This window comes from Tinamus guttatus, unplaced genomic scaffold (genome assembly GCF_059628265.1).
Source record: "Tinamus guttatus ecotype Peru unplaced genomic scaffold, ASM5962826v1 Tinamus_guttatus_pri_ptg000208l, whole genome shotgun sequence".
In the NCBI taxonomy this organism is placed as follows: domain Eukaryota; kingdom Metazoa; phylum Chordata; class Aves; order Tinamiformes; family Tinamidae; genus Tinamus; species Tinamus guttatus.
Window position 1 is genome coordinate 1,783,777 of NW_028288742.1, and position 24,316 is coordinate 1,808,092.

At 38.2% G+C, this 24,316-nt stretch overlaps 1 protein-coding gene across 1 annotated transcript in view; it reads right to left on the reverse strand.

Annotated features, from left to right (window-relative positions):
• Window positions 1–24,087, reverse strand: part of ADSS2 (adenylosuccinate synthase 2) — a 37,012-nt gene extending 12,925 nt beyond the window's left edge. The window contains exons 1-8 of the mRNA XM_088524161.1: window positions 23,879–24,087; window positions 9,410–9,512; window positions 8,112–8,180; window positions 7,705–7,755; window positions 5,494–5,557; window positions 2,872–2,979; window positions 2,576–2,657; window positions 723–849 (exon numbers count right to left, since the gene is read on the reverse strand). Of these exons, the coding sequence (XP_088380287.1) occupies window positions 723–849; window positions 2,576–2,657; window positions 2,872–2,979; window positions 5,494–5,557; window positions 7,705–7,755; window positions 8,112–8,180; window positions 9,410–9,512; window positions 23,879–24,046 (772 nt within the window). The 5' untranslated portion in view covers window positions 24,047–24,087. The remainder of the gene's footprint in view (window positions 1–722; window positions 850–2,575; window positions 2,658–2,871; window positions 2,980–5,493; window positions 5,558–7,704; window positions 7,756–8,111; window positions 8,181–9,409; window positions 9,513–23,878) is intronic.
• Window positions 24,088–24,316: the final 229 nt, after the last annotated feature.

A 24,316-nucleotide genomic window follows, 5' to 3' on the forward strand; every position in this document is an offset into this window, starting at 1 on the left:
TAGGAGCCAATTGCGTAGGTTTCTTGTGCTTAAATTTGCAAATAACAATTTGTGTGTCCCTCGATATAGTGATTGCATAATAAAAAAAGCTGTTTCTATCAAGAAGTTTCTCTCATTAGCAAGTTTACCATCCTTTCAGACTTGCACTATTTATACTATTTATAATCTCAAGTTTTCTGTGATAATCTTTCCATTTTTGTCTCATTAGCAACCTGTTTCCAGTCATCTCTCCTTGCACGGTAAAATAATGAAACAAAGTACATAGAGGGTTTAAAAAGCTTTAAAGAAGCTTTGGAAGCTTAAAAAGCAAGTGTATTCTTCAAAGTTAAATATTTTGCATATATACTTTGTCTCTCTATTAGGGAGCATTAAAAAAGCTACCAGTTTTTAATTCTGAAGTGTTTTCCACATACCTACAATTACGAATTATTTCATACGAAATGTACAGACACTGAAGTATGTAGCAGTTACACTCTATTTAAGAAAAATAGTTTACCTGCCTAATCCTTTCTGTCATTCAAAAGATTAATCTTGGAAGAGTTTAAATGTTTTTAGAAGAATGCAATTAAAACATTATTTTTTTTTTAATTCTCAGAGTATATTGTTCTCCCAAAACACAAAACAATTCTTCCACAAAAGCAGGTATGGATAAAGCAGTTTTTAAGTTCTCCTTTCACAGCATAAATATATAGCAGCACATTTCTCAAAGAGGCTATACCTACCAAAATCAATGTCCAGTAGGGCTGCATTTGCACCTTCCACTAAGATCTTCTTTGGTGATCCATGCAAAGCCTCATACATAAAATAGACACCATCCTTCACCATTGGTTTTATTTTCTCCATGTAGCCCTGAGTAATACAGAAGATTAGTGCCTAGCAGAGTTTCACTATGATAGACAACCACAGAACTGTTCCCTGCAAATGTCTAAGTGCTATTCCTTTCTCATAACAGCAGCGTTAATCCTTTTGAAAAGAAAAGGCAAAGGTAAAGAAATGCTAAATAAATATGTGCCAACATGTGAGAAAGGGAAGGAGAAACACAAGGCTCACATTTACTCGGCAGACATGTAGACTCTTCCCAGCAAGAAAAAAACCCATACACACACAAACATACACAAATTCAAACTGTTGAAGTATTTTATACGTTTTAGAAAGATTCAGGCTCGAGAAAAATCACAATATTTTACTGTATTCAGCATTTCATTTACAAGTTTGGGTTTCGTTTGTTGGTTTTTTACATTTTCAAAACTACTCCAAAACCAGCATCTGGAGATGCTACTGGCCCTCTGAAGCCAACACTCACAAACACACACAACGCATAATAGTAAAGCAGCATTCATCTCTGTTTTGATTTTTTCATATATGTTTTACTGGAATTAAGGGCAAACTACCTAAATACTTTTAGGATCTGGGTGTAAGAACCCAACAATGTACTGATTAGCACTTGGCATATAGCCTTCTTCTCATGAAAACATATGGAAATTCTTAAACTAATGATTCGCTTCTCATGAAATATAGCAGCTTTACTCTCTCAGAATTTGATGAATTACATCAGTATAAAAGCAAACATAAAGTGCAAGTAATTTTCCCAAGGCTACACTGCATATTATGTTTTCACGCCAGCAATGATGCTCTGTACTCACAATATATATTAAAGTAAACTGAAAAACATTACAAATCATTCAGCTATTATTGACTTTCAGGTCTACATATAGATAAAAGTTTTATAGTTCAAAATGTGTAAGTGACATCATTTAAAGCAAGCCAAGCAGAAATGCTAGAACTCCCACATACTGCTTTCTAGAGCTGGCAAACTGTGTTTAGTGGCAACTAAAGATAAAAGGACAATTTTCTTTGGCCTGATCTTCTAAGATAATTAACTGTAACTATGTAACTGTGTGTTCCCACCCCCGTTCCACACATTCCTCCATGTTTTTAACTGTTTTTTTTTTTAATTTGGCTGAAGCCTTCTGAAGAGTGAAAATGTCAAAGAGATTAAAGTTTCTACAAAATGCATTGGAAGAGAAAAAAAAAAAAGAAGCTTGGTAAAGCTAAGGCACTCGACAGTTTTCCACATAAGAGCTTGGCTTACAAGGCTTGCAAACTAGAGAGAATTCTCACAAGTGCTCCAGTTAAGGGAAAACGTCAAATCAGAATTCATAATTTCCAACAAAGTAGTATTGTGGTTAGTTAATCAGCCTTCATTAGATCTACGGCTATCAAGTTGCTAGTTAACTGTATACAAAAATGTTAACTTTTTTGAATAGAACAGGATACATACTACAATTCTCAAGGTTCTGACAAGAGAAACGCATATTTTGCATTACAATGAAGACCTGCTATCCTGAATTACAATCTTATTTTTCCAGTCACTATGTTTGAGCAAGCAGAAAGGCGAGAAGAATTCTCCTTAATTATGTTTTTTTTAGTGTTAACAATAGCTCTTTAAAACTATGTTCTCAAATGCTGCAAAAAGCAGCATCAAAAGAGTCTTTCAGAGTACCTATTCTTAAAAACAAAGAAATAAATCCTGCACAGAGTGATTATATCATTGAGCAGACAGAGGCAGGCTTACCTTCAGCTTTTTCAGCTCCCCTTCAATGTCTATCTCTAAGGTAGGGTATATAGCTTTGTACTGATTGGCTAACACTTTAAACCTGAAAGGCAAAGATTTTTCATTAGGGTTTTTTGTTTGTGTGCTTTCCTCCCCCACTTTAGCATTTATTGGTTACACGCCTACAATGATTTTGTGATTTATTTGTTTTAAGCAGAACAATACACAGAAAAAAAAAAAAACGTAACAGCAGACAGATGCAATTGTTTACACAGAGACTTAAAGCTTGAAATTGTGCATTAAAATATAGAAATTACCTCTCAGAAAATTCATCAAAATCAGAAACAAGATCACACATTCGGAGTCCACTTCGAGCAGCTTTTGAGGAATATACTGGCCCAATTCCTTTCTTGGTAGTTCCCAAACTTTCAAAAGATAATAATGCAATTATTTTTTCTTAAGAGCTAATATATATTTAGAGCAAAAATCAAATGCTACTATTGCAAACATTTAACATCTTGATGCACAGAATATTTCTGATCTAAAAGTTAATTTCAGAACAATACGGTTTAAGGATATACCTTCCATATACTTATTTTTAAAGTAATGTCCCTTCATATTTTAGTGAAATGCTTTTCTACAAAAAAAAGAATTTTTTTCTCTGATTTTACACCCAAAGGACTGAATGTCAAAACAACACCCTTTGATAGTATGAACTGAAACTAAACAAACAACTTCCTGTGAAGTTATTTCCTAAAGAGATAAAGAGAGTCCTTGTTAAAGCCACAGAACAGACAGTGTGGATTTCAAGTTTGTATGAGAGAAATCATTAATAATGAAAGCTTCTGTTTAAGCTGGGAAAATAAAATCACTGGTCAATATCTAAAAGTGACTTTGATGCTCAAAACATATGCAAGAAACAGTTCAGGAATACATTTTACTACAGCCAGTTCTGAAAACCCAAATTACTTACCTTTACCTACCTATCTTTCCTGACAAGCAGATAGAATTGAGAATTTTTTTAGCTTGTGATAAAATATAGTTTACTGTCACAGAACTACAGCTAGACTTAGACCCTTTAAACTCCTTAAAGACTCCTTAAAGAATGATATAGTAAGCAGCAAAACCAGCATGCTTAACATGAGCAACACTGGCAGAAACCAGTGAAATGATATTTTGAAAGACAGCACATTAAAAGACAGTATCTTTATTTATTTAATTTAACTTATTTTTATTTGTTTTAACTATTGAATAAAAATGTAGGTTTTCAGACAATTCTGATGCAGGAAGAACCTCGTTCAGATTTTCCTAAACTACATCAGTTCAATAGGGATTTTAATGCCCTGGTATTTGGACTTTACCTGCTATTTAAAATTTCAGAACCTGCTTGCCTTCCCCTTCGCACTAACAAAGTTGATTAAAAAGTCGTCATTCCCTATGCCTAACCTAGGGAGGCTAGAGTAATAATTCAGTCACAACATAAAAGTTGTGGTACTGCAAGGCCAAATCCCAGAACAGTGCTAGCTTCCCTGTCAAGTTAGACTATTAACAACTAGGTTTCAGAGTTAACATACTGCCTTTTTATATTTTAACTCCTAAAAATGAAAAAAAAGGAAAAGGGAAAAAAAAAAAAAAAGGTAACTCAAGGAAAGACATGCTTAAAGGGTCACAGTATAAAATTCAGAAAAGACAGAAAAACCTTAAAAGGTTAAGACTGATGGAGAGAGGAGAAAAAAAAATAGATTATTAAAATCAGACTCAACTTTGAGTTATTTCCGGGAGTGGTAATGCTTGCCTTCTGTATGAAACCCAGGACATCTTGACTTAACTTTGTATAGTACACTATCATTTAACTAAAGCAGAGTGAGGCTCCTCACTGACTAGGAGGAAAGTGGTTATTTCCTTATTGGGTATTCTCTTAGTCTTTAACGTTGACTAATAGAGTAGTTCACTCTCACAAGTGGCCAAGTGACTCAGTGTTTTTAACCATAAATACTGTCATACATTGGTTTTATTTTGTACTCCACAAACACGCTTCAGAAATATCTGATATACAGATATTGGCTTAAAAAAAAAAGCAAAACCCTTCCCCTTTGCTTTTTAAAGTTTTTTAAAAGGTAACAGGCAGTAACAACCTGTGTGAAAAAAGTATGTTTCACTACATTTTGCCTAAATCAGACATTCTCTTAATGCCCAAATCAGACAAGGGTGATACCTTTTAAAAAACTAAAGTTTCAGTAGGGAAGACTGAATTAGTTTCTATCCACTTAACACAATCTTCCCCCAGGAGAGGAATTAAGTTTAAGTTTTTATCTTAGAAACCCCTACAGTGATGCATTACTTTCCAATTGTAGATGTGTTATACTGTTCATTCTGACACCTCCTTCTCCATCCCCCAAAACTGGCAAGACAATTGGAAGTCACAAACTAGAAATGTAGTGCCTAGTTTTTATAAGTTGCAAGAATTTCATCAAGTCAGCAGCAGAATGTAACAGACAGCATGAATATTAACACGCACTTCTGAAAACAAAGCCCACTGGGTACCCTACTAGTCCTATCAGACTTCAGTTATTCGGAGATCTAATGGTCTTTCAATCTTTATAAACAGATTTTTTTTTCTTTTTTTTTTTAATCATTTTTTCTGATACACAGTTTAAATACCAGGAAGCAGCAACTTTTTTCAGCAAATTAGGACACAGGAACTTATTCACAAATGGAGAGAAAAAAAAAAAAAAAAAACAAGATACAACCCTTTTGTTAAGAATGTAATATATTGCTTGCCACTGTATACCAGAAGTGTAAGAAGCAATCCTTGCATATTCCACGTTAAAGACTTGCAAGGAACAATTAATGCCATTTTAAACATGATGACAAACAAAAAATGATATCTCCAAGGTTCTAAGTCACATATGTTTCCTGTGTTTGACAAAACTACATACTTCTTTCCTGCTTGTTCTCTTTGCTGTTCTTGAATTCCATCAGCAGCTTGGTGGAAGTCAAATACTAAGAAAATGAAAAAAAAATCCCTTCAGTAGAAAATTTGCAGGAAACAAATAACCATAACCATAATGATTTCTACAAAACCATCATTTACCACAAAAGCATATACAAAAAGAGAGGAAACTACAATGACAAGAGTCTTTTTTATTCTTTTATGTTTCTTCACAGCAAAGTGCTCTATGGTGATTTTTATTTTGTAGACTACTCACAGGCTGCATACCATCTCCCACAGATTAACTAAGCCATTCCAGCCTAATAATAGCCCAAAATAATGTACAGATCACAAAGAGCAAGAAAACACCTAATAGGAAAAAAATCCTGAAAAATGGATCATAGCAGTCATACTGATGAATTTTAAGGTAGGGACTTTAGAATGTTTTCATTCATTCTACAGAATTCTTGAGTCATGTTAACTTTAGCAAGACTGCAGTAGTAGAAATAAATTTGGATAAAATCTTCCACCATTGATTAAATAAACCAATACAGAACAAGACCCAGACAGAAGTCATCTTCACAAGTAGTGCTGTTTTTGTTTTTAGCAATGCATACTCACAGCAACAAATCACAAAAGAACCCTTACAGTTCTCCATTTACCAAAAAATAAATACAACAAGACTCATAGCAAATATAAACACATCTGCAGCAGCTTACAGGTTTACAGAAAATAGACATTTCCACGTTACCAACTTATTTTTCCTAAGCACTGTGTCCTGAAAGTTCAACAACTAATCCATTTATTACACAGGAAAAAATGGAAAACTTACAGCTGACTCATTCAGTAAGAACTCTTGTTCAGAGCAATCTAGCACACTAGAGCAATCTTCCTCACTCTCCTTACCAAGTTGCTTTTGCATTTATTTCCACATTTCCCCATACTGCAAACATTAAATCATCTCGAGGAGCTTGAACCTATTTTGGATGATCTTTTGTTATAGACTAAGAATACAATTCACAGACTACCAAAGCCCATTTCATATAAGGCATATTTATAATGGCAACAGATCTCCAGACCATCTTCAAAATCCTTTTTAATAGCATTGATGACTGCCTGGTTGTTCCTAAGAGGTTGAGTGATTATAGGTGATAGGCTTGGTCCTTTTTACTCGGTATCTCTTTACCCATGAAAATCTTTACAATATTGCCATTGTAATATAACCATTGCACACCATTTCTAATAATCTAGTTGCTTCCAAATCATTTGCTTGCAGTTACTCTTTTTCCTCCAAACTGAATAATTATTGCAAAGTAAAAGCAGATTTATTTTGAAATAGCATGTTCATCTGCAGTTACATCAGATCTCCAGATGAGATTAAAAAAAAGTGCCATAAGCTTTTGTCTGATCAAAACCCCCAAAAGTTTGAATCTTCAGAACCTAGGTAACCACATGAACAAAAAGCTCATTTCCCAATACATGACAACTATGTCCCAATGACTATTTCAGAGGATGAATTTATGCAATAAAGATGGTCTAGAGGACATACAGGAAAAGCCTCCAGCACGGAAGAGGCCTCTAGCCTTTAGCTCTCTTTTGGCAGCTTGGACTCTAAACATGATTTTATCCAAGTCTCTGAACTGAAGAGCTGTCTGGAACGTAATTTAGGGTCAAAATTTGACTCATGAGCTCCCTGACAGGAGCCTACAACCAAAAGGAAAGTCATTCTCTCAATCCCTAGAGTCCTTCTCATAGGCACTCCCATAAGCCCTCTTTTCTGAAGTACGTAGCAATTTAGTTGGGAGGGAAGTCTCTAGTTTGGAAGTCATGAAAAGTCACACGGTTTCCCACCAGAAAAGCTTTTTCAGGAAAAAACAGCAAAACCACTTTTACAATAGGGGAGATATTAATCTTCCTGGCAATTAAATTCCAAAGTGCTTCTTGACTGTTTTTCACATTTAGTTTTTGGCTTGGAATGTGAACTCAGTTTCCTGTCTAGCATATGATTCTAAAGAGCCACTAGGGTATGAACCTGGGAGAGCATCCCGGCACCCAGGATCTTCAACCACCCAAAGCAACCAGAACAACACTTAACATTCAGAGGCTTAATCCAAAATAATTTTATATATCACTGTAAAGAGATGAGTAAAAACTTTTACCTTTTTAATGCCATGGAAAGTTCAGAGAAGCAAAAATAAAATAAAATTGGAGAACTTACCAATATGAGCCCTGTCAGAAATTATTAGTCTTTTTTCCCAGCCTTCTAGCCCTTAAACAAAAGTAAAATAGTTCAAGTTATGCTTTGTATAGCATTTTTCTCTTTCAGTGTTTAATGGAGAAATGTTTTTCATGTTTAGTCATCATTTAAAGGATGAGCAAATACCTTCCACATGTAAATTTCAGTAATTAAAGTCTGACATCAGCCTATAAAGCTAAGGAAATCAGGCTTATTTTTGAGACGAAAAAAATTCTAGGCATTTTACTTGTTTCTCAATTTCATAACAAATTAGTAGCTTTTTCCTTTTGAATAATTTAGACAGTTGATTTACTTGTTTTGGCCATAATATCAACTATCAAGAAGGCCATATGCAACATTTTAAAAGCAGTATCTTAAAATAGTCTCACCTTTTCCTTTCTTCAGATTCTTTTCAGCTTCTTCAAAGAGTCCTGGCAAATGAATTACTACACCATTTCCTAAAGAAATTAAAAATCAGCATTATAAAAAGTTTAGTGTATTATGCTGAACACGGAAAAAAAGTTCCAATCAATTCAGAGACATCGTGCTTTGCATGAGGAGTATTTGTTTAATTTTTAAATCTTTAATACATGACTGTTTTCATTCTTTGGAAGCTATCACTAATAATGAGTTTCTGAATACATACATTAATCTCTTTGAAAAGCTTAAACTCCCAGTTTAGGTCAGTAATAGTATTGTGGGACAGTCTGGAATACAACTTTCTCTTCCTGATTTCTCTAACTTCTCTTTTTGTTTTCATTTTAATAAAACGACTGATTTTTAAAAGCTTAGCTCAGTCCTGGCATCATTAAAAACATTACGTTTGCATATCCCTGTGTATTCCTCTGTAAATAACTAAGGAATATTGTGTGAATAGAGGTGGTGTTGTTACCAGACTAACTAAAATAACAGAGGAAAAAAAAGCTCCAACAATACAAGCTCATTTTGCTACAGGGAACTGAAATTTGCCATCCTTTCATGTTGCTCAGAGAAAGGTTAGCAGCTCATAAAGTTAAGCATGGTTTACAAATGAGCATTTCCATACAACAAAACTGAACCATTGTAAGGGTATGCCAAACCCAGCAGACAAGAAGCAGTCAGTACAACATCTACCCAGCATCTATAGATCCCGGCTTCACATTTTACTGTCACTGCCCTAAGCCTTCTACTGCACCATCTTGAGAAGACCATTTGACAGGAACCTACACAGTGGAGAAATCTTCTTCGATTCAGTATTCACTTATTCCACCGTGCAACAGAAAAGGGAGAAAAGACCTATGTTGCAAAATGCACTGGTAGTCACTCAGGAAAGCTGAAGACTAGAATAGGGAGAAACTGTCTAAATAAAAGTGATAAACAGTAAAGAAAGTAAGAGGAAACAAGGAAGGGAAAAGAAAAGAGAATTTAGATAAGCAAGTGGTTTGCAGTGACACGATAGATAAGAACAAAGATAGACTATGCAACACAATAAACCAAAAGAAATACCCAGAATCCAAGCTTCACAATTTAGCTAAGACATTAACAAAGTAGTAGAGTTGCTTCACAAATGGAGTCCAGGCCCCTGTGAGTTTTAAGGAAGAAAAATCCTGATCGTGTATGTTCTCATGTATCTTCTTTTTTATTATTTTAAGATGTCAAAGACTGCATTATTGTGTGACCATTTCTCTTTTAGAGATGTCTCACTTACCAATGAATGATGTAACTTTTGGATTGATGATGCCACTTGGCAGAAGATGAAAGTCATACTCCACAGAATCCACAACAACGGTATGACCTGCATTATTGCCTCCCTGGAAAAAAAAATCTTTTTTTTATATTCAAGACAAATAAGCACAAGAGCACAGAGGTGAAGTAAACTAATTCCACTTCCCATTCTGCAGCTTTCATTTCTGTTACAGACAAAAGATCTGTAACAGACTTGCTGCTTTCCACAAAATCAGATGAACTTGTTTTGTCTAAATTGAAAATTTCAGCATCAGTATTTTCTGCCGTACAGACTTTGGTGGCTATTTTGGTTCACCAAAGATACAAAATCTTTGGAATAAGATTTATAAAGATGTTTCTAAAAATTATTGGACAGAAGCATACGTCTTCTAAAACATGCAAACATTTCTTAAGAAAAACGAAGTCATTAACAGGGATCATAAACATTAAAGTCAGACTGCACCCTCAGCAAAGACAAAAATCACCAGTTAAACGAGCACATAAAACCACATAATAGCGCTACTAGTGCAAATCAGCCCAGCTGTTCATGCAACATGCAAACTTGTTGTTCTGCATCTGGGGTTGTCTGCTGGATAATTCTCGATGGATGGCAATTGGCAAAGCTGACTAGTCCATTCTGTGCTTCTCCAGACAGAGGAGAGGCCTGTTAGATGGCACAGCACATTCACAGCTGCAGAGTGCTGCTAAGGAAAGAATCTGACTAACGCAACAAACATAAATATGGTTTCACTAAATTACAAACTGGTACTCATCAATTCACATTTTTTCCACTATCTTGAGGTACATGTCTATTAAAATTTGTTAAATTGTGGAATATGACTAAAATAAAAAAAATAATAAAAAAAAATAAAAAAAGCCTGTATCCAGGTCTTAAGAAGGGTCAAGATAAGCTTACGGAACTTAAAAGATTATTACGCAGCGGTTACCAAATATCTCCGGTTCTTGTCTGTTGTATTTCTGAAAATGAGCTTACATGTTCTCATGACCAAGTTCTTTGTGCTAGACAAGGTCACGTATAAAATGGCTGTTTGTTGTAATTACAGAAACAGCATTTAGAGGTACCTAGCACTAGAAATCCAGTCAACTGCTTCACAGAAATAGACTTAACAATTGAAATTTTATTTTTGTGCAGTACAAGACAAACTTGAAATAAATTTCCAAAAGAAACTTTATGAAATATTAATCCATGGAATTATAATCCTAAAACTTTTCCAGTAGTTTGTAGCAGGTTTTTTCTAAGCAATGGACTTAGCGACTCACTACGTTTAGAACTTTACAAAGCACAAACATATTACACAATATAGTACATACAATATATACAATACTAGTATAAGTAGTCAGCAAAAAGCAGTCTACATATAACAAACATAAGACAGAGAATATATATTGCAAGTTATTCCAAAACCATATAATATTCTCAGAACTGTTAAATTATACCAATACGAATTAGGCAAGCTTTTTTAGCATCTGTGAAGAAAAACAAATTTTCTTCTTGACTTAAATGTTTCAAATTCTAGGGAAGAATCCTTCCCTGGGGAGAAGGAGAGAAAACAGAGATACGCACGAAGTTGCATTACAGTTTAGCATATCTACTACAAATGCTGGTTTTCTTCCTCACCAGGTTCCTTCCATTTTTTCCTCTCCCCTACATTCACAGGTAATATCAGGGCAAAGAAATTTGAAGTGACTACTAAAGTGTTTCAGATTAAAGTTCAATAGGTCTAAGTACAATACGAAAGGACTTAGGAGTAGGAGTGTTTTGCAACTGTGAAAAAGGATGGAGGAGAGTCCAAACTGTCCACACTGCAGTGTAAATAACCAGGACTAAACCACAAGCAACCTTCTGATTAGCGAATAACTTGAAATTAGTCATGGGATCTCTATGGGATTTCATGTTTTACTTCATAAGTTATTTCAAACAAATAGGTTCCTAGCAAAAAAGGAAAGAGGAGAGAAAAAAAAAAGGCCAGATTAGATCATTAGATTCGATTAGAGATTAGATCAGGATTAAAAAATTCTTAGTCTTTTAAAGTTCACCAGGTTACTGGTGCCATTCAGAGACAGTAACATAATGTTCAGTGGTCACATCTGCTTGAGTAGGGTGCAAAACAGAGAGGTTCAGACTGTACTAACCATGAGAACATACCTGCCATTTTTGGGGAGTGGTAAGATTTCCCTTGCACTGCTGAACCATAAATACCAAGCTAGTTGCAGGTGTGTTGTTTCCATGCTCATTAAAAATTACCACATGGCCAGCATTTTACTCTTTAAACCTTGAGCTATACTCATAGCCTAACTCATAGAAGAAAGAAGAAACTCACTTAGAAGAAAGTTAGTTACAATAGGCAGAAGTAGTCTCTAATATTTGCAAGCATTAGAATACAATCCATTAACCTGAAAAATAAGCCCTTCCACATATGTCAGGTTCTTCTGTTTTTATAATTAAATAGAAATCTTTGACAATACAGCAGCGTAGAAAATATTTTCACTGTGTTTTCCTCAACTATCCATGTTCATAAGTTATGACTTTTATCTGAAGGTCTCTTCTTTCATGTATTTGACATGTTTTGTCTGCTTTGTATTTCTACTTTTTTAATACTACTCATACAGAAGCCCCACATTTACTTTTAAGTTGTTTTAGAATTACGTGAACTTCACCCAGGGCTATATTACAGGAGTTCAGTAAATCATACTAGAAAATCTTAGATTTGTGTAAAGAGCTTTATTAAAACAAACAGGAAAAAAAAAAAGCCACACCTTTTGGAAGACCTCAAGACTTTCAGCAGACAGTCCTTTCAGGTTTCATTCATTAGCTACTGGTTCTGACCTGAGTGTTCTCTAAAACTTTCAGATTGTAATCTCATTATGTAGCTCTGGAGCTATCATCTTTCAATTTTTACTAAATGGCTACATCCCGTACTGTCCTATTATCATAACATTATTTCCCAGAACATGAATCAGGCTGAAAAATCGTTGAAAAGGCAAATTATATTAGTTTGTGCTACAATTTCCTTCCATTTGCTTACATGTACTGTTAGAAGTCACACTTCAAGGGATTTTGCTACAGACCAAAGAAAAACTCAGCATAACATGCATGAGGATACATACCCCGCACTAATACCTCAAGTTTTCTAAACGATTCTTTTTGGATTATACTCAAATCTCGAATTCTAGTTTTGCAATATTATAGTACCTATCACATGACACGATTTAATTCCAAACTGCTATCGATATGAATGGGCTGGGTCGTCCTGCTTTAAAAATGTTTAATTTTGAAAAATGTTCAATTGCAAACTATATTTTAAGAGAGCATCAAAACAATAGCATTTGATTTTCTAAATGACTTGAAAAGCTCAAAACAGCATTTTCAAAATTCTGATGTTGATTTACAGGTGAGCGCTAAGCTAACAGAAGTGAAGTATGCAGTTGCACAAGCAGTAAATGCAATATTTTTGAATGAGATTGAATCCCATGATACACTTACAGCTACCTATTTTTTGAAGTTTACACGTATGTCCTCAGCCACTGCACAGCACAGGTTTGGTAAACAACTCTAATTACAAAAACTTGAACTCAAGAGTTCTAGTGATTTTTGCTGGTGGGATTTTTGGTTTTTTTTTCAGACACTGATGACAATGCCAACATCATGGTACTTTGGATAACTACTGCCTCTGGGTGTGATTCAAGGTAGAAACCAATTAAGTCACTTTTGGCTCCAGTCCTTTCCATCTGGGCTCCTCACTCTGCACTAAACCAAACGGGATCACTTAGGTCAGTCAAGCTGACACTCCCTGGATTCAAATGTTTAAACATTATTAATGGAGAATTCTTAACTCTGGAATTTACTTTCCCCCATTAAACAAACATCATGCTCAGATGATCTTCAATACAATGTATAAAGCTCTTGACAGAGGGAAATGGAGATTTCTTGGGGAGCCATTTCTTGAGGCTGGCAATGCTTTCTACTAACTGGACAGACTAGTCTGCCTACAACATCTAGGTAACCTTTGAGGTTCTCAAACCAGGGGAGCACAGGAAGCCCCAGCAAAGTTCTGGCCACGTGAAATCTGAAACACCTACCTCGTGCCAGCACAGGCAGAGGCTGAGCGCAGAACCAGGGCAAAGGCTGCTCTTGCTTGGGTTGGAAAACACGACGTAAATGCAGCAGCAGCTACTTCCTTCTCCCTTTCTCCAAGCAGAAGAGCAAGAGCTACTTCAGCTGAGTCACACAGACATGCTGCAGCCAGTTTACCAAAAGTCCCATTTCCTCTTCCTGGAGGAACCCAGACCCACTCATTAGGGCAAGACACCCTGGATTCAGCCACAAATGCATGGACTGCACAGATAGGTTGAGAAGGGGAGCAAAAACATTTCCCTCAGTGAGCTCCTTGTCCAGGAGAGGAGCAATAAAGGACATGTGGCCTCTAAGTGCACCAGCAAAGGAAGCATCCCCGTTAGGCTGAGAGGAGGGGCGGGAAGCCCCTCTGGAAGCAGGAATGGAGGCTGTGGAGAAGGTCAGGTAGCTAAAGGCAGGCAACTCTGCCACAGCCAGGAAAGGAACCCTGTATAGAGGTTTTCAAAAAAGTAACAAGGAAGAAGGAGGAGCATGACAGGCTCGATGTCTCTTGCTCGGCATTGCAAAATAATACTTAGTTTTAAAACTGTGCAAGAGAGAAATCCTCTCAGTAAAGACAGTAAAGACAACTACCTTATGCAAAAAGAGGGATCCTTTTAGCATTTTTAGGTAAGCTAAGACCAATTAAGCAGTATACCCCAGACCAAAAGAGTCTCCTACTAAACAGATTCGAAATCACACTGAATCTTTTCCATAAACCTTCGTATTTTCCCTCTGCTTCTTTAAATTCTCTAATTTTTATTACTGCTGATGTAGGAGTAGTTCAAAAACCTAAATTCATGCCTAAACATAACCAAAAAAAAAGAAAAACCCACACATTTGTTTCCATAAGAGTTTATTAAAAGTTTATTAAAACTACATTTTGTGAACATAGCTCTCTTTATGTGCTGCTGCATCACACAATATTACAACAGCAGATACATTATGCTAAACTCTAACGTCATCTGTCAAAGCAATAAAACCAAAATTTTGGACCTAAATAATGTTTGGCTCCCTTGAAAATCATTTAAGAACCTCCCATCCCCTCTCACGATTACTTCAGAGACCATAAACTACATTTTGTATACTCAAGAGCACTCCTACATGAGTATTTCGAGTTTGGATACACACGGCAGATTCCTTGCACGCCTTGAGTTTCCCATATCAATAGACAGAACCTAAAATGTCCCCCACTTCTCGATTTTGAGTCTTACTAAGTTTCTTACTAAGGCATCTGCTCTGAAACAAGTCAGAGACACAAACGGAAGCAAAAAAGAGCAGAAAAGCAGGTGTTTACTGCCCAAGCGGCTGAGTCATCCAGCATTCAAATGCCCTGGACAGGAAGCATGCAGTTTGAACAGATCAGAACAAATCAGCTCCTGCTAAACAAAGCTGCTCAGAAATGCAATATGCATAATGCTGCACTTCAGACTTGGGTTTATTTAATACTGAAACAACTGTCTAGATTGGGTTACTATGCTATTCAGGTGAGAATGTAAATTATCTTCACCTTGAAATTTAATATAGCTTACTTAGAAGATAGAGAGTTATTAAAAATAAAAATTATCTCTCATTTTCATTTTCCTTACATTAGGAAAACGGCATTGGACTTATAATCATTTCATCATGAAAAACTGGGCATATGGATTATATTGGTGCATGCCTTGCTAAAAATAAATAAATAAATAAATAGCATACTCAGAGGTTTTTTTTCCAAAATTAAAATTTCACAAGTCAGGAATGAGAGGGAGAAGAAAAGTTAAGAGCATTCAGTTTGGTTGTCCTTTCTCTTTTCCTTTTACTCATGTTTTTCCCCCCATACCTTTCACCTCTGTATTGCAAAAACATGTATCTCTCCTCACTTTAAGAATTCTTCAGGAAGGAAGGGATCGCCCTTCTCAGCAGCCTAAAGTTATATCTAGTTACAAGGAATGCTAAATTACGTCTCCAGAAGAATTTCTTCAACCTTTAGAGCTGCCACACACACGAACTTCCCAATATGATGCTATTCCATGACTTTGACATCCCTACAACTAGTCACACTATCGCTCCTTAAACTCCTCAACTTACCAAAGATGCTCCAGTTAGCTTCATGGCTGGACTCCATCTCTGGTGTTCAATTCAGCTGCAGCCACCTCTTCTGGTGCAGACAAATCTGAGGTGAAAACTGCCACCATAACTTCAGGTGTCACTGGGCATTTGTGCCCATACAAAGGACAGTGTGAGCTTGCTCACAGTGAAAGAACTGAACACCCCTTCTTTCAATAGCAGCTTATGAAACTATGCAGTGGGGAATCTTAGAAATAGTTCTTTTAATGATATAATAAATGCATGGGAAAAAAGAAAAAAAGACTCGGTTATGGAAATTTGGAAAAGTCATTTTTTTAAGCTTCCAAATATATCCTGCTCAAAAGAGGGCCAGCTAGATAAGAATGAAAGTTTCCATTCATTTGGAGATGCACTATGAAAGTTGTCATGAAAAAGCATCAATCTACACATTTCAAAATATGGATTTAGCTTTGGGACTTTTTAGCTTGATGCTCAGAGATGAAAGATTTCAAATCCTATTGAGACCTTTTTTGAGATCCTATTTTTCTCCTTTTATCATCCTAATTCTATTAAATTGTCTATTAGAGGATGAAGTCACTAAGCTTAAATGAAATCGCAAAAATCTGATCAGGCATAAATTCACTATCCAATCCATAATATTTTAAGAAAAAAAACTGTTGTTGCATGGCAGCTAATGCAAAAGATTAAAAAGTATTATTCCAGTTTCACTAATGCAGTATGTTTAAATCACTTCTTTGAAACAGCATATCATCCCTGGCCACTAGCTGGTAATCCTGAAATATCCGAGCTATTCAACATGTAGAACAGCTAAGTACACAGAACTCTGATGGAAAAGTGCATGGTAAGAGACAAATTATCACATGAGCGCTGTTAGAAAGACAGCAATCACGGTAACAAAGACAGATCTACCCACTTTCTAGCAGCTTTATTCCAAAAATACTCTCCATGAAACACCGCTTTGAGAATAATTCTGCTACAGTAGAAAAGTGCTCGGAGAGCAAGGCTTTCTTGGTTTGTCTTTTTGAACAGGGTAAGGTTTTACCCCCCACACGACCTCAACACTTGCTAGAGAAGATTCATACACTGAGAAGGATTTTAAACTAAGCCCCACACCCAGGAATTTGCATCCATATGTTGAGAGCTGAGATATGTTGGTCATTAACATACCCAAAACGAGGCAGTATTCTAAAAGGTACCTATCCTGGCAAATGTGCACAGAATCTGTTACTCAGATGCACAAAAGGGCTGAGATAGCAACGCCAGGCTCCAGTGTTGCACGCCTGGAGGCCATTTGATAAACACTCTGTGGAAACACCCTTTCTGCAATAGTTTTGAGTGACAGAAAATACTGAATTGGAAGGGTGTAAGTCATCTGCTAGCTGACATTTTACTGGAAGCAAACTTTAAATTTCAACAAACCAAACAAGTGATTCCTGCTAGCCACAACCACTATCAAAGCATTCAAAGACAAAACTTACCACTAACAAAAGCATCATACTGGACCATGGTCAAGATATCAACTTCGGAAAAATATACATAAGGTTAATCAAAGTATAAAGGAGGACCCACATTCCTAACACATGGACTGAATGGTGTTCCTAACATGACATCTGTAGTACATTTTAAGGCAGAATTATTTCAGCATTTATCCAAATCAAGTAAAATGTCTCATTTCCCCTCTTACAGTCTGTAACTTTTAAATAATGTGCCTGTTAAAATATTTTCAGTGAAGAGCTGTATAGAATTATGAATAATATTTACATAATTACGTGACTTTAGTTTTATGACTCTTTTTCCCTATAGCTCTGAAGACCGAAAAGTTAAAAATAACTTTTAGAACAGGTAGAGAAAATATATCTGGATAACACTAGGCACTAAAATTCTAATTCTCTCAAAAACAAAACAAAACAGAACAGGCAGTAAGACCTCCTCTGTTTCGCACCATTCATGAGAAGCACAAAGAGCAAAAGCAGCGTGTGCCAGGCATGTGCTAGTCAAGGAAGTCTAAGCTTAAGCATGAAGCACAATTCGCAAGGCAAACCTGTGAGCAAGAAATTGCTGCAAAAAAGCATAAGACATCTAATGTATTTAAAACTGAAATGGAAGAACAATAGCACATCTTCATCTATTTTACATGGATTTACATAGGTTGAAAATATTCACTTTGTTTAAGCAAGGACAGACTAGATGCTAGTGTGGTAACAATAATACCTAAATCTGTAACGAACAAGCGAAGAAAGCCGTTCAAACCCTGATACCTACAGCAGTGCTCTCCACCCCGCTGAGACTGGTCTACATTATTGCAACTTTACCTAAAAGTGGAGATGCACAGGAAGAAAAGGTGACTAAAATTCCTATTGGGAGTATACTGTGAACAGCTCTTTCTACAGTTATTAAATATAAAAGTATTTGAAACAGCTCTGCGAGAATGAATATGCACTTAAGAGAGCTATCTGCCCAAGAAATCTATAATGAAAAATCACTGTCTTTTCTTATGATGTGATGATACCAAATGTCTACCCCAAAAATGGTTGCCTCAGGGTAAAGCAAGGAAGTTTTTTGAGTTAGATGTTCCAGAACAGAAACTAGTTGTGTAGATTAAAGAGATGTTATCTTGTGCCTAGGTTAAGGAAGAGAAGTCATGCGCTCTTCAGTTCTCCACATCAGTTGTGGGTACGTGTGCATATATCTTTTTATGATTTGATTTTATTGCTACCACTTTACAGAATTCATATTTTTGCTCATGGCAACTAGGGTTGTTTCTGAACTAGTTATACAAATGACTGCCACGTTGGGCAAGAAGCAAGTCAATGTTGTTTTGGCATCATGTGGTTGTAAACATTTAACAGACTGAAAGGCAGAAATGCATCAAGAAAATTGGATATTACCATTACAAGAAATATATATATTTCCTCCTCCCTGAAGGCAGCTTTAAGAGTGCTGAACACATCTTTAACAAGCTGATCAGATTCAACTGAAGAGGCATGTACCTGCACCTATATATTCTAACACCACACAGTTTTGTAGTTAGGCTGTTTGCTTCTCTTCAGTCCATACTGCCAAAAAACTAGCTTGAACTTCAGTATGCAAAACTCTCATCTACCAAGGAGTTGGTAAAAAACGCTCTCATGTTCCAAATCTTCATGATAGATTTCTTGCTTTTTTTCCCTCCCTCTCAGAATGAATTACCAGTTATCAAACTGTACAGTACAACCTATTTCTGGTTTTCAGTGTTAAAATGGTTCAGGCAGCTAGCAACTTTCTTCTTTGGTATTTATTCTTTCCACTCCATTCATGTGTGTAACAGTTGAACAAAGCTCAAAGAGCTTGTTGGGTTACACACTTAAGAGTGCCTATGATTTTTGCTAGACTTCAAAGGTTTTTAAACGAGTAGCACAAGAACTAGACTGGATCAGAACAAGATCAACAGTGTGGTTTGAAGAGAAATACAAGGAGTAAGACAATTATGTTTTTAATTATTTCCTTTATTTTTAGGAAAAAATATGAGAAAGTGTAAATCAGTTCCAAAAACTTGATAGATTTCTCTCTATTGCCAGGGCTTACTCTGAAGAGCCGCTGTAGGATCACAATGCTCAGGCACTCCAGAACTAATTTCAGCTTAGCTGGAAAGCCTTCTAGGGCTGCGACTTCTACCTGTGCTAGATAGGCAGCAGGATTCTTGAAATCTTAATCCAAACACAGAACAAAGGCTAATTCTATCCTTAAGAGATAAAAGATATCAAGTGAGATGGGCATTTTTCTCCTTCTCCATCTGCCTACAACACTGACTAGCCCAATACTATGTTGCTTCAGTGCACAAAAATACCCTCTAATGTTCACCATGTTTCACATAATAGTTAAGAAGGAACAAGGAGAACAAAAACAACTTCAGGAATATTTACAGGACGCCTCTTCTAAATGTGTATTGTGGCACAGGAGAAAGTAAAAGTGTGTTTGAAATGTTAATAAGCTTCTATAGAGGTTTGCGCCATGAAGAAACCAGGTAAGAGGCAGTAAGATTACTAGATCAAGGTACAACTTGTTCTTTGGTACTGTTAAATCTCTGGTGTTGTCACAAAACTTTATATTTTTTTCAACTATTTGAAATAATTTAGATATTGCACGACTGTTTACAATAACAAGAGATCATCTGTCGGTGATGCTCTAAAGCAGGTCTGCAAAAATGACTCACAAAATTTCTTTTACTAGAGCAAAACAACAGGCCAAAGAACTCCTTTTACTGACCTCTCCAGAGCACATTATTGGCACTCTGCCAACCTCTGCAAGGTCCAAAAGTGCACCTAGCTCTTAAATAAAATGAGAGCTCTAGGCAGACATCACGTATCGAGTGCCTGAGCAGCTGAAAAAGCACCAATTGCTGTAGCTACCAGTTCTGCCGTTCCCAGCTCTGCGGGCTCTGCACAGGCCCCGGATTTCAAATATCTATCTGAGTGAGAATATTTAGGAGAGAAATAAAAAGCTGTGTGGGGGGGAGGCATTTGGTGCATTAAGGATAGGAGAATTCCTACAATTTTTTTGGAAGGGGGGGAGAAGGGGGGCAGTGTTGCTGCTGATCAATAGCAGCTGCGTGAAGCTGCTTTACAAATCTGCACACTGAAACTTCTCTACTAATTGTTGCACCGTAATCGCCATACACCATCTGATCAGCAGGGGCTCCCCTACCCAAAACACTGTTCGAGGAGACCGTGTAAGGAGAGGATTAAGAATCTCTATATTGCCATTGCTCTGCTTTAGCAGTTCAGAGGGAATAACTGTGTGACCCCACAGCACATGGAACAGTAACAGGCCTTACAGGGGTAGGGTGAGATTCGGTAAGATGCCACATTTCTGTTTTGGAGTAGCAAGACCGTGTACAACAGGACTGAAGAAGCAGGAAGACGAGACTTTCTTAGCATAGGGAGCATGGCTTAATAATAATTTGAGGGCTTTGCAGTTTCATCTGCTTCTGCAAATTGTATGCCTTGCTCTGAATAAATCAGCTCCTCCTGCAATAAGAGTAGAGACCTACCAAAAGAATTTGCTGCCTAAATGAGTATATCAACATGGAACCATGCAGCAAAGATTAAAATAAGATTTTTGTTGCACTGTATACACTGGTTGATTGAGGGGTTTTATATAAGAAATGCACAGTGTATTTTCATACTGTATTTGTTTGATAAAATGATCATCTAAATGCACCCGCTTGCATTTGTTTGCCATGCTATACCTAGTAAAATATATATATATATATATATCCAGCAATGAAATTCCCTAGTTCAGTTCCATTTTGCAACCCAGGAAGTCCCTTAGCCAGAACAAGAAACATTTTTATTTACTTTTTCATTACCCTTGGAAGTGACAAAAATACAATGTATACTTTTTTAAATTGCCGAGTTGGAGGGTAACAAGGCTAAACACTAAGAGGAAAATACATCAATCAGAAACCATAAGGACAGAGTTTTTCTGGCACCTGTTCCAGAATCTCAGTCTAATTCTTGTACGGTTTTATTGTCTGGGCTATGATTTATTTGATAGCAGGTAAACAGACTTCACTCCACAAACCAGTGAAGACCAGGCCTAGTTTTAGGTGAAGAAGTATCACAGATGTGTGTGCTTTATCCCAACTACCATTTTATCAGAGAACTCCTAGAATAAATTAATGGCAGTTCATACTTAACAGGGGAAGAACCAGCATACACCACATCTGCCATCTAGACATGTTTGTATTAAGTATTTATGAAACCTATACTAGCAGTGCCCTTGTAAAGTAGTCACAGTTGCCAGCGTAACTGCATTAGCAACTACATACATGCAGCCCCTGCACAGCTTTTTGCTTCAGGCAAAACCAAGACCTTTTGGTTTTGAAACCGTAATAATGCTTTTGACAAATACATAATTCCGTACTGAAAATAAAATCTCATATTCTTGCTTTGACCACAGGCATTTTTCCAGTAACTTCTAAACTCAACTGCCTTGGAGAAGATATTTGGAAGCCGTAGTACAGCTTATTCCTGATGCACCGGTTTATCTGACTGTACCTAGGTACCATTCCAGATGCCATCAAGAGCTGGTCAAACGAATGATGGAAGGACACCTTGGGATGCCTACTGTCCAGAAAATACTGTCCGACCACAGATTTTAGAGTACAACCTCTTGGGATTCTTCACAGGCATTGCACAAGTAAGAAACGGTGCTCAGTTCAGGGAGAAGAGCTCTCCGTGCAGACCCAGAACAAAAGTGAAGTACAACGGCGTGGCAGCTCCCGAGTTTCACCGCAAACATAGCAAGGTTTTCTAAGCCATTTTAGAGCTGCTACAACAGCCTCACGAGTCCTTCAAGAAAACTCACTCATACAGAGTGATGGAAAATTACGCTCTTGTGAAAAATGTTAATACAAAAACCTAGTTTTGCAATAGCTGCACTAGAAACACTCAGTCTCACGTACATGTATTCTAGCAATTTGAAGTAGTACGAAAAACAAAAAGAACCATCCTGGAATGAATAAAGTTGGAATGAGAAACAGAAGCAGGGACTACCCTGCACAGGGCACAAGAAGTGAATTATGATGTTTCTTTCAGGACTAGTAAGGGTATGCAAAGTGCAAGTGTGTGTCATTGTCAACCTCTGGCTTACCAGCAACAACAAAAGCCTCCAGGGTACGTTTGCACAGTGCATAGCAAGATGATTTCATAACACAGTACCTCTGAAAAGGAATATTTCTATTCTTCTTCTCATTTTGAAAAACTGGGCTTACCTTGACCTGGGGTTCTTTTCTTCATGCTCCTCTGAGCTAAGCAAATTCAGCTTAACTTACTAAAATGGTAAAAATACATTGAACAAACACAGTTTCCTGCCATTTTGGAGAATTCAGCTCACAGGAGTGAGCTCCAGTGTCAGAGCCACCATCACCAACAGGAAAGGGAAGAAAGAAAGAAAAGAACCTCCTTCCTCCAGCAGGAGCAGAAAACTTAGAAATGGTAGAACTGCCCTTGAAATTGCAGCCAGAGATAATACCATAATTTTTCCCTTTCCTTGACCCTTCCCCCAGTTAACTGGGAAAAGTAAGAAGTATATTTCAACACACAAACCAAAATTCACTGTTGGCCTTTCTGCCTCTCCATGCCAAGGCTTCTTAGTGTTAAACCTGCACACTCACCCAGATGCCCTTCAGCTTTCAAGAAGGGAGTCGTAAAGGACCAACTGAGTCACTGTGTTCTTTAACCCACAAAACCGAGCAACCATGCCATAGCCCCAAGTCAGATTTTTATTTTAAACAAGGTACAGGGGGAAAAGCCACTCATTTTCAAGAAAAGTTGTTTAATAAGGATGTTTCTTTATTTCAAAAATAAGTCTTGAAAGTGCCAGTGTTTTTGTAACTCACTCAGCCTGGTCAACACCAGTTTTAGCTGCAGTTCTCATTAGACAGTAGTACAGTGCTTCCATACCTGCACTTTTAGGGAAACAGTACACTCTTCCAAAATATATTTGTTTAAAAGTAAATAATGTTTATACAATCAAGAGAATTATACTGATAACAAACCTTACATGAAGTTTATAATACTGTGATACTTCCAGGCGTGTAAGTCCTAACTTAAATTAAGCTCTAACTTAAACAAAGAAAGAAAGAAAAAAAAAAAAGAAGTAAAATAAATTTTAAAAGGTAGCTTTAGTCCGTAAGCTTATGCACCAGAGGATAACTATACTAGATATACTAGAGAGGGTGAGAGGAGCAGTGCAGTTTTTCTAACCTAGGCATTTAATAGTATCACCCTTGCAGACTGCACTCCCTTGGTTTTGGTCAAACAACGTTCCCTGTTGCTGGAATGAGGCCTCCAAAGCACAACACGGAAGAGAAAGAAAAAAATAATAATTAAAAACAATAATGATAACCCAGCGGGCGCAGAGGCGCTCTGGCGCCGCGGCAAGGCGCGCGCTCTCGCGCGGGCTCACACGTGCGTCCGGCCGCGGCGGCGGCTCCCGCGCGGCGCGGGAGGCACGGGACGGGGGGGACGCGAGGGGACGGGAAGGGCCGGGGGCTCCGGCGCGGCGGCTCCCTCGGGACACGCCGCCCGCTGCGGCGGCGCCGCCGGCCCCGCTCCGCTCCGCGCAGACAAAGAGCGCGCGGCGGCGGCGGGAGCGGAGCGGGCCGCGCTCCTCCCGCCGGCGCCGTCCTCCTCCCGCCCCGCGCGGGGCTGGCGCCGCGGGCTGCGGCGGGAAGGGCCCCCCGCCCGCCTCAAGGTGACTCACCTGGCACCTGCAGACGATGTCGGCGTCCTGCGCCAGCAGGTCCACCACCTTGCCCTTGCCCTCGTCGCCCCACTGCGCGCCCAGCACCACGGTCACCTTGTTGCCGGACGGGCGCGCAGCGCACTCGCCGTTGGCGATGGCGGGCGCCGAGGCGCCCCGCGCCGCCATGGCTCGCGCCGCCCGCTGCGGCTCCGGCGCCGGCGCCGCTCCAGGCACATGCGGCGGGCGGGAGGGCAGCGCGCTCCGCGGCTCCGCTCCGCCCGCCTCCTCGCGGCGCTGCCGCAGCCGCAGGCGGCTCCTGCCGCCGCCTACCGGCCCCGCGGCGCGGAGCGGCCCGGGCCTCAGGCAGCGCCGCCGCCGCCGCGCGGAGCCGCAGCCCGGCGCCTCGCTCCGCGCGCGCCCCGCGGCCCGGACTACATTGCCCAGCGCGCCGCGCGG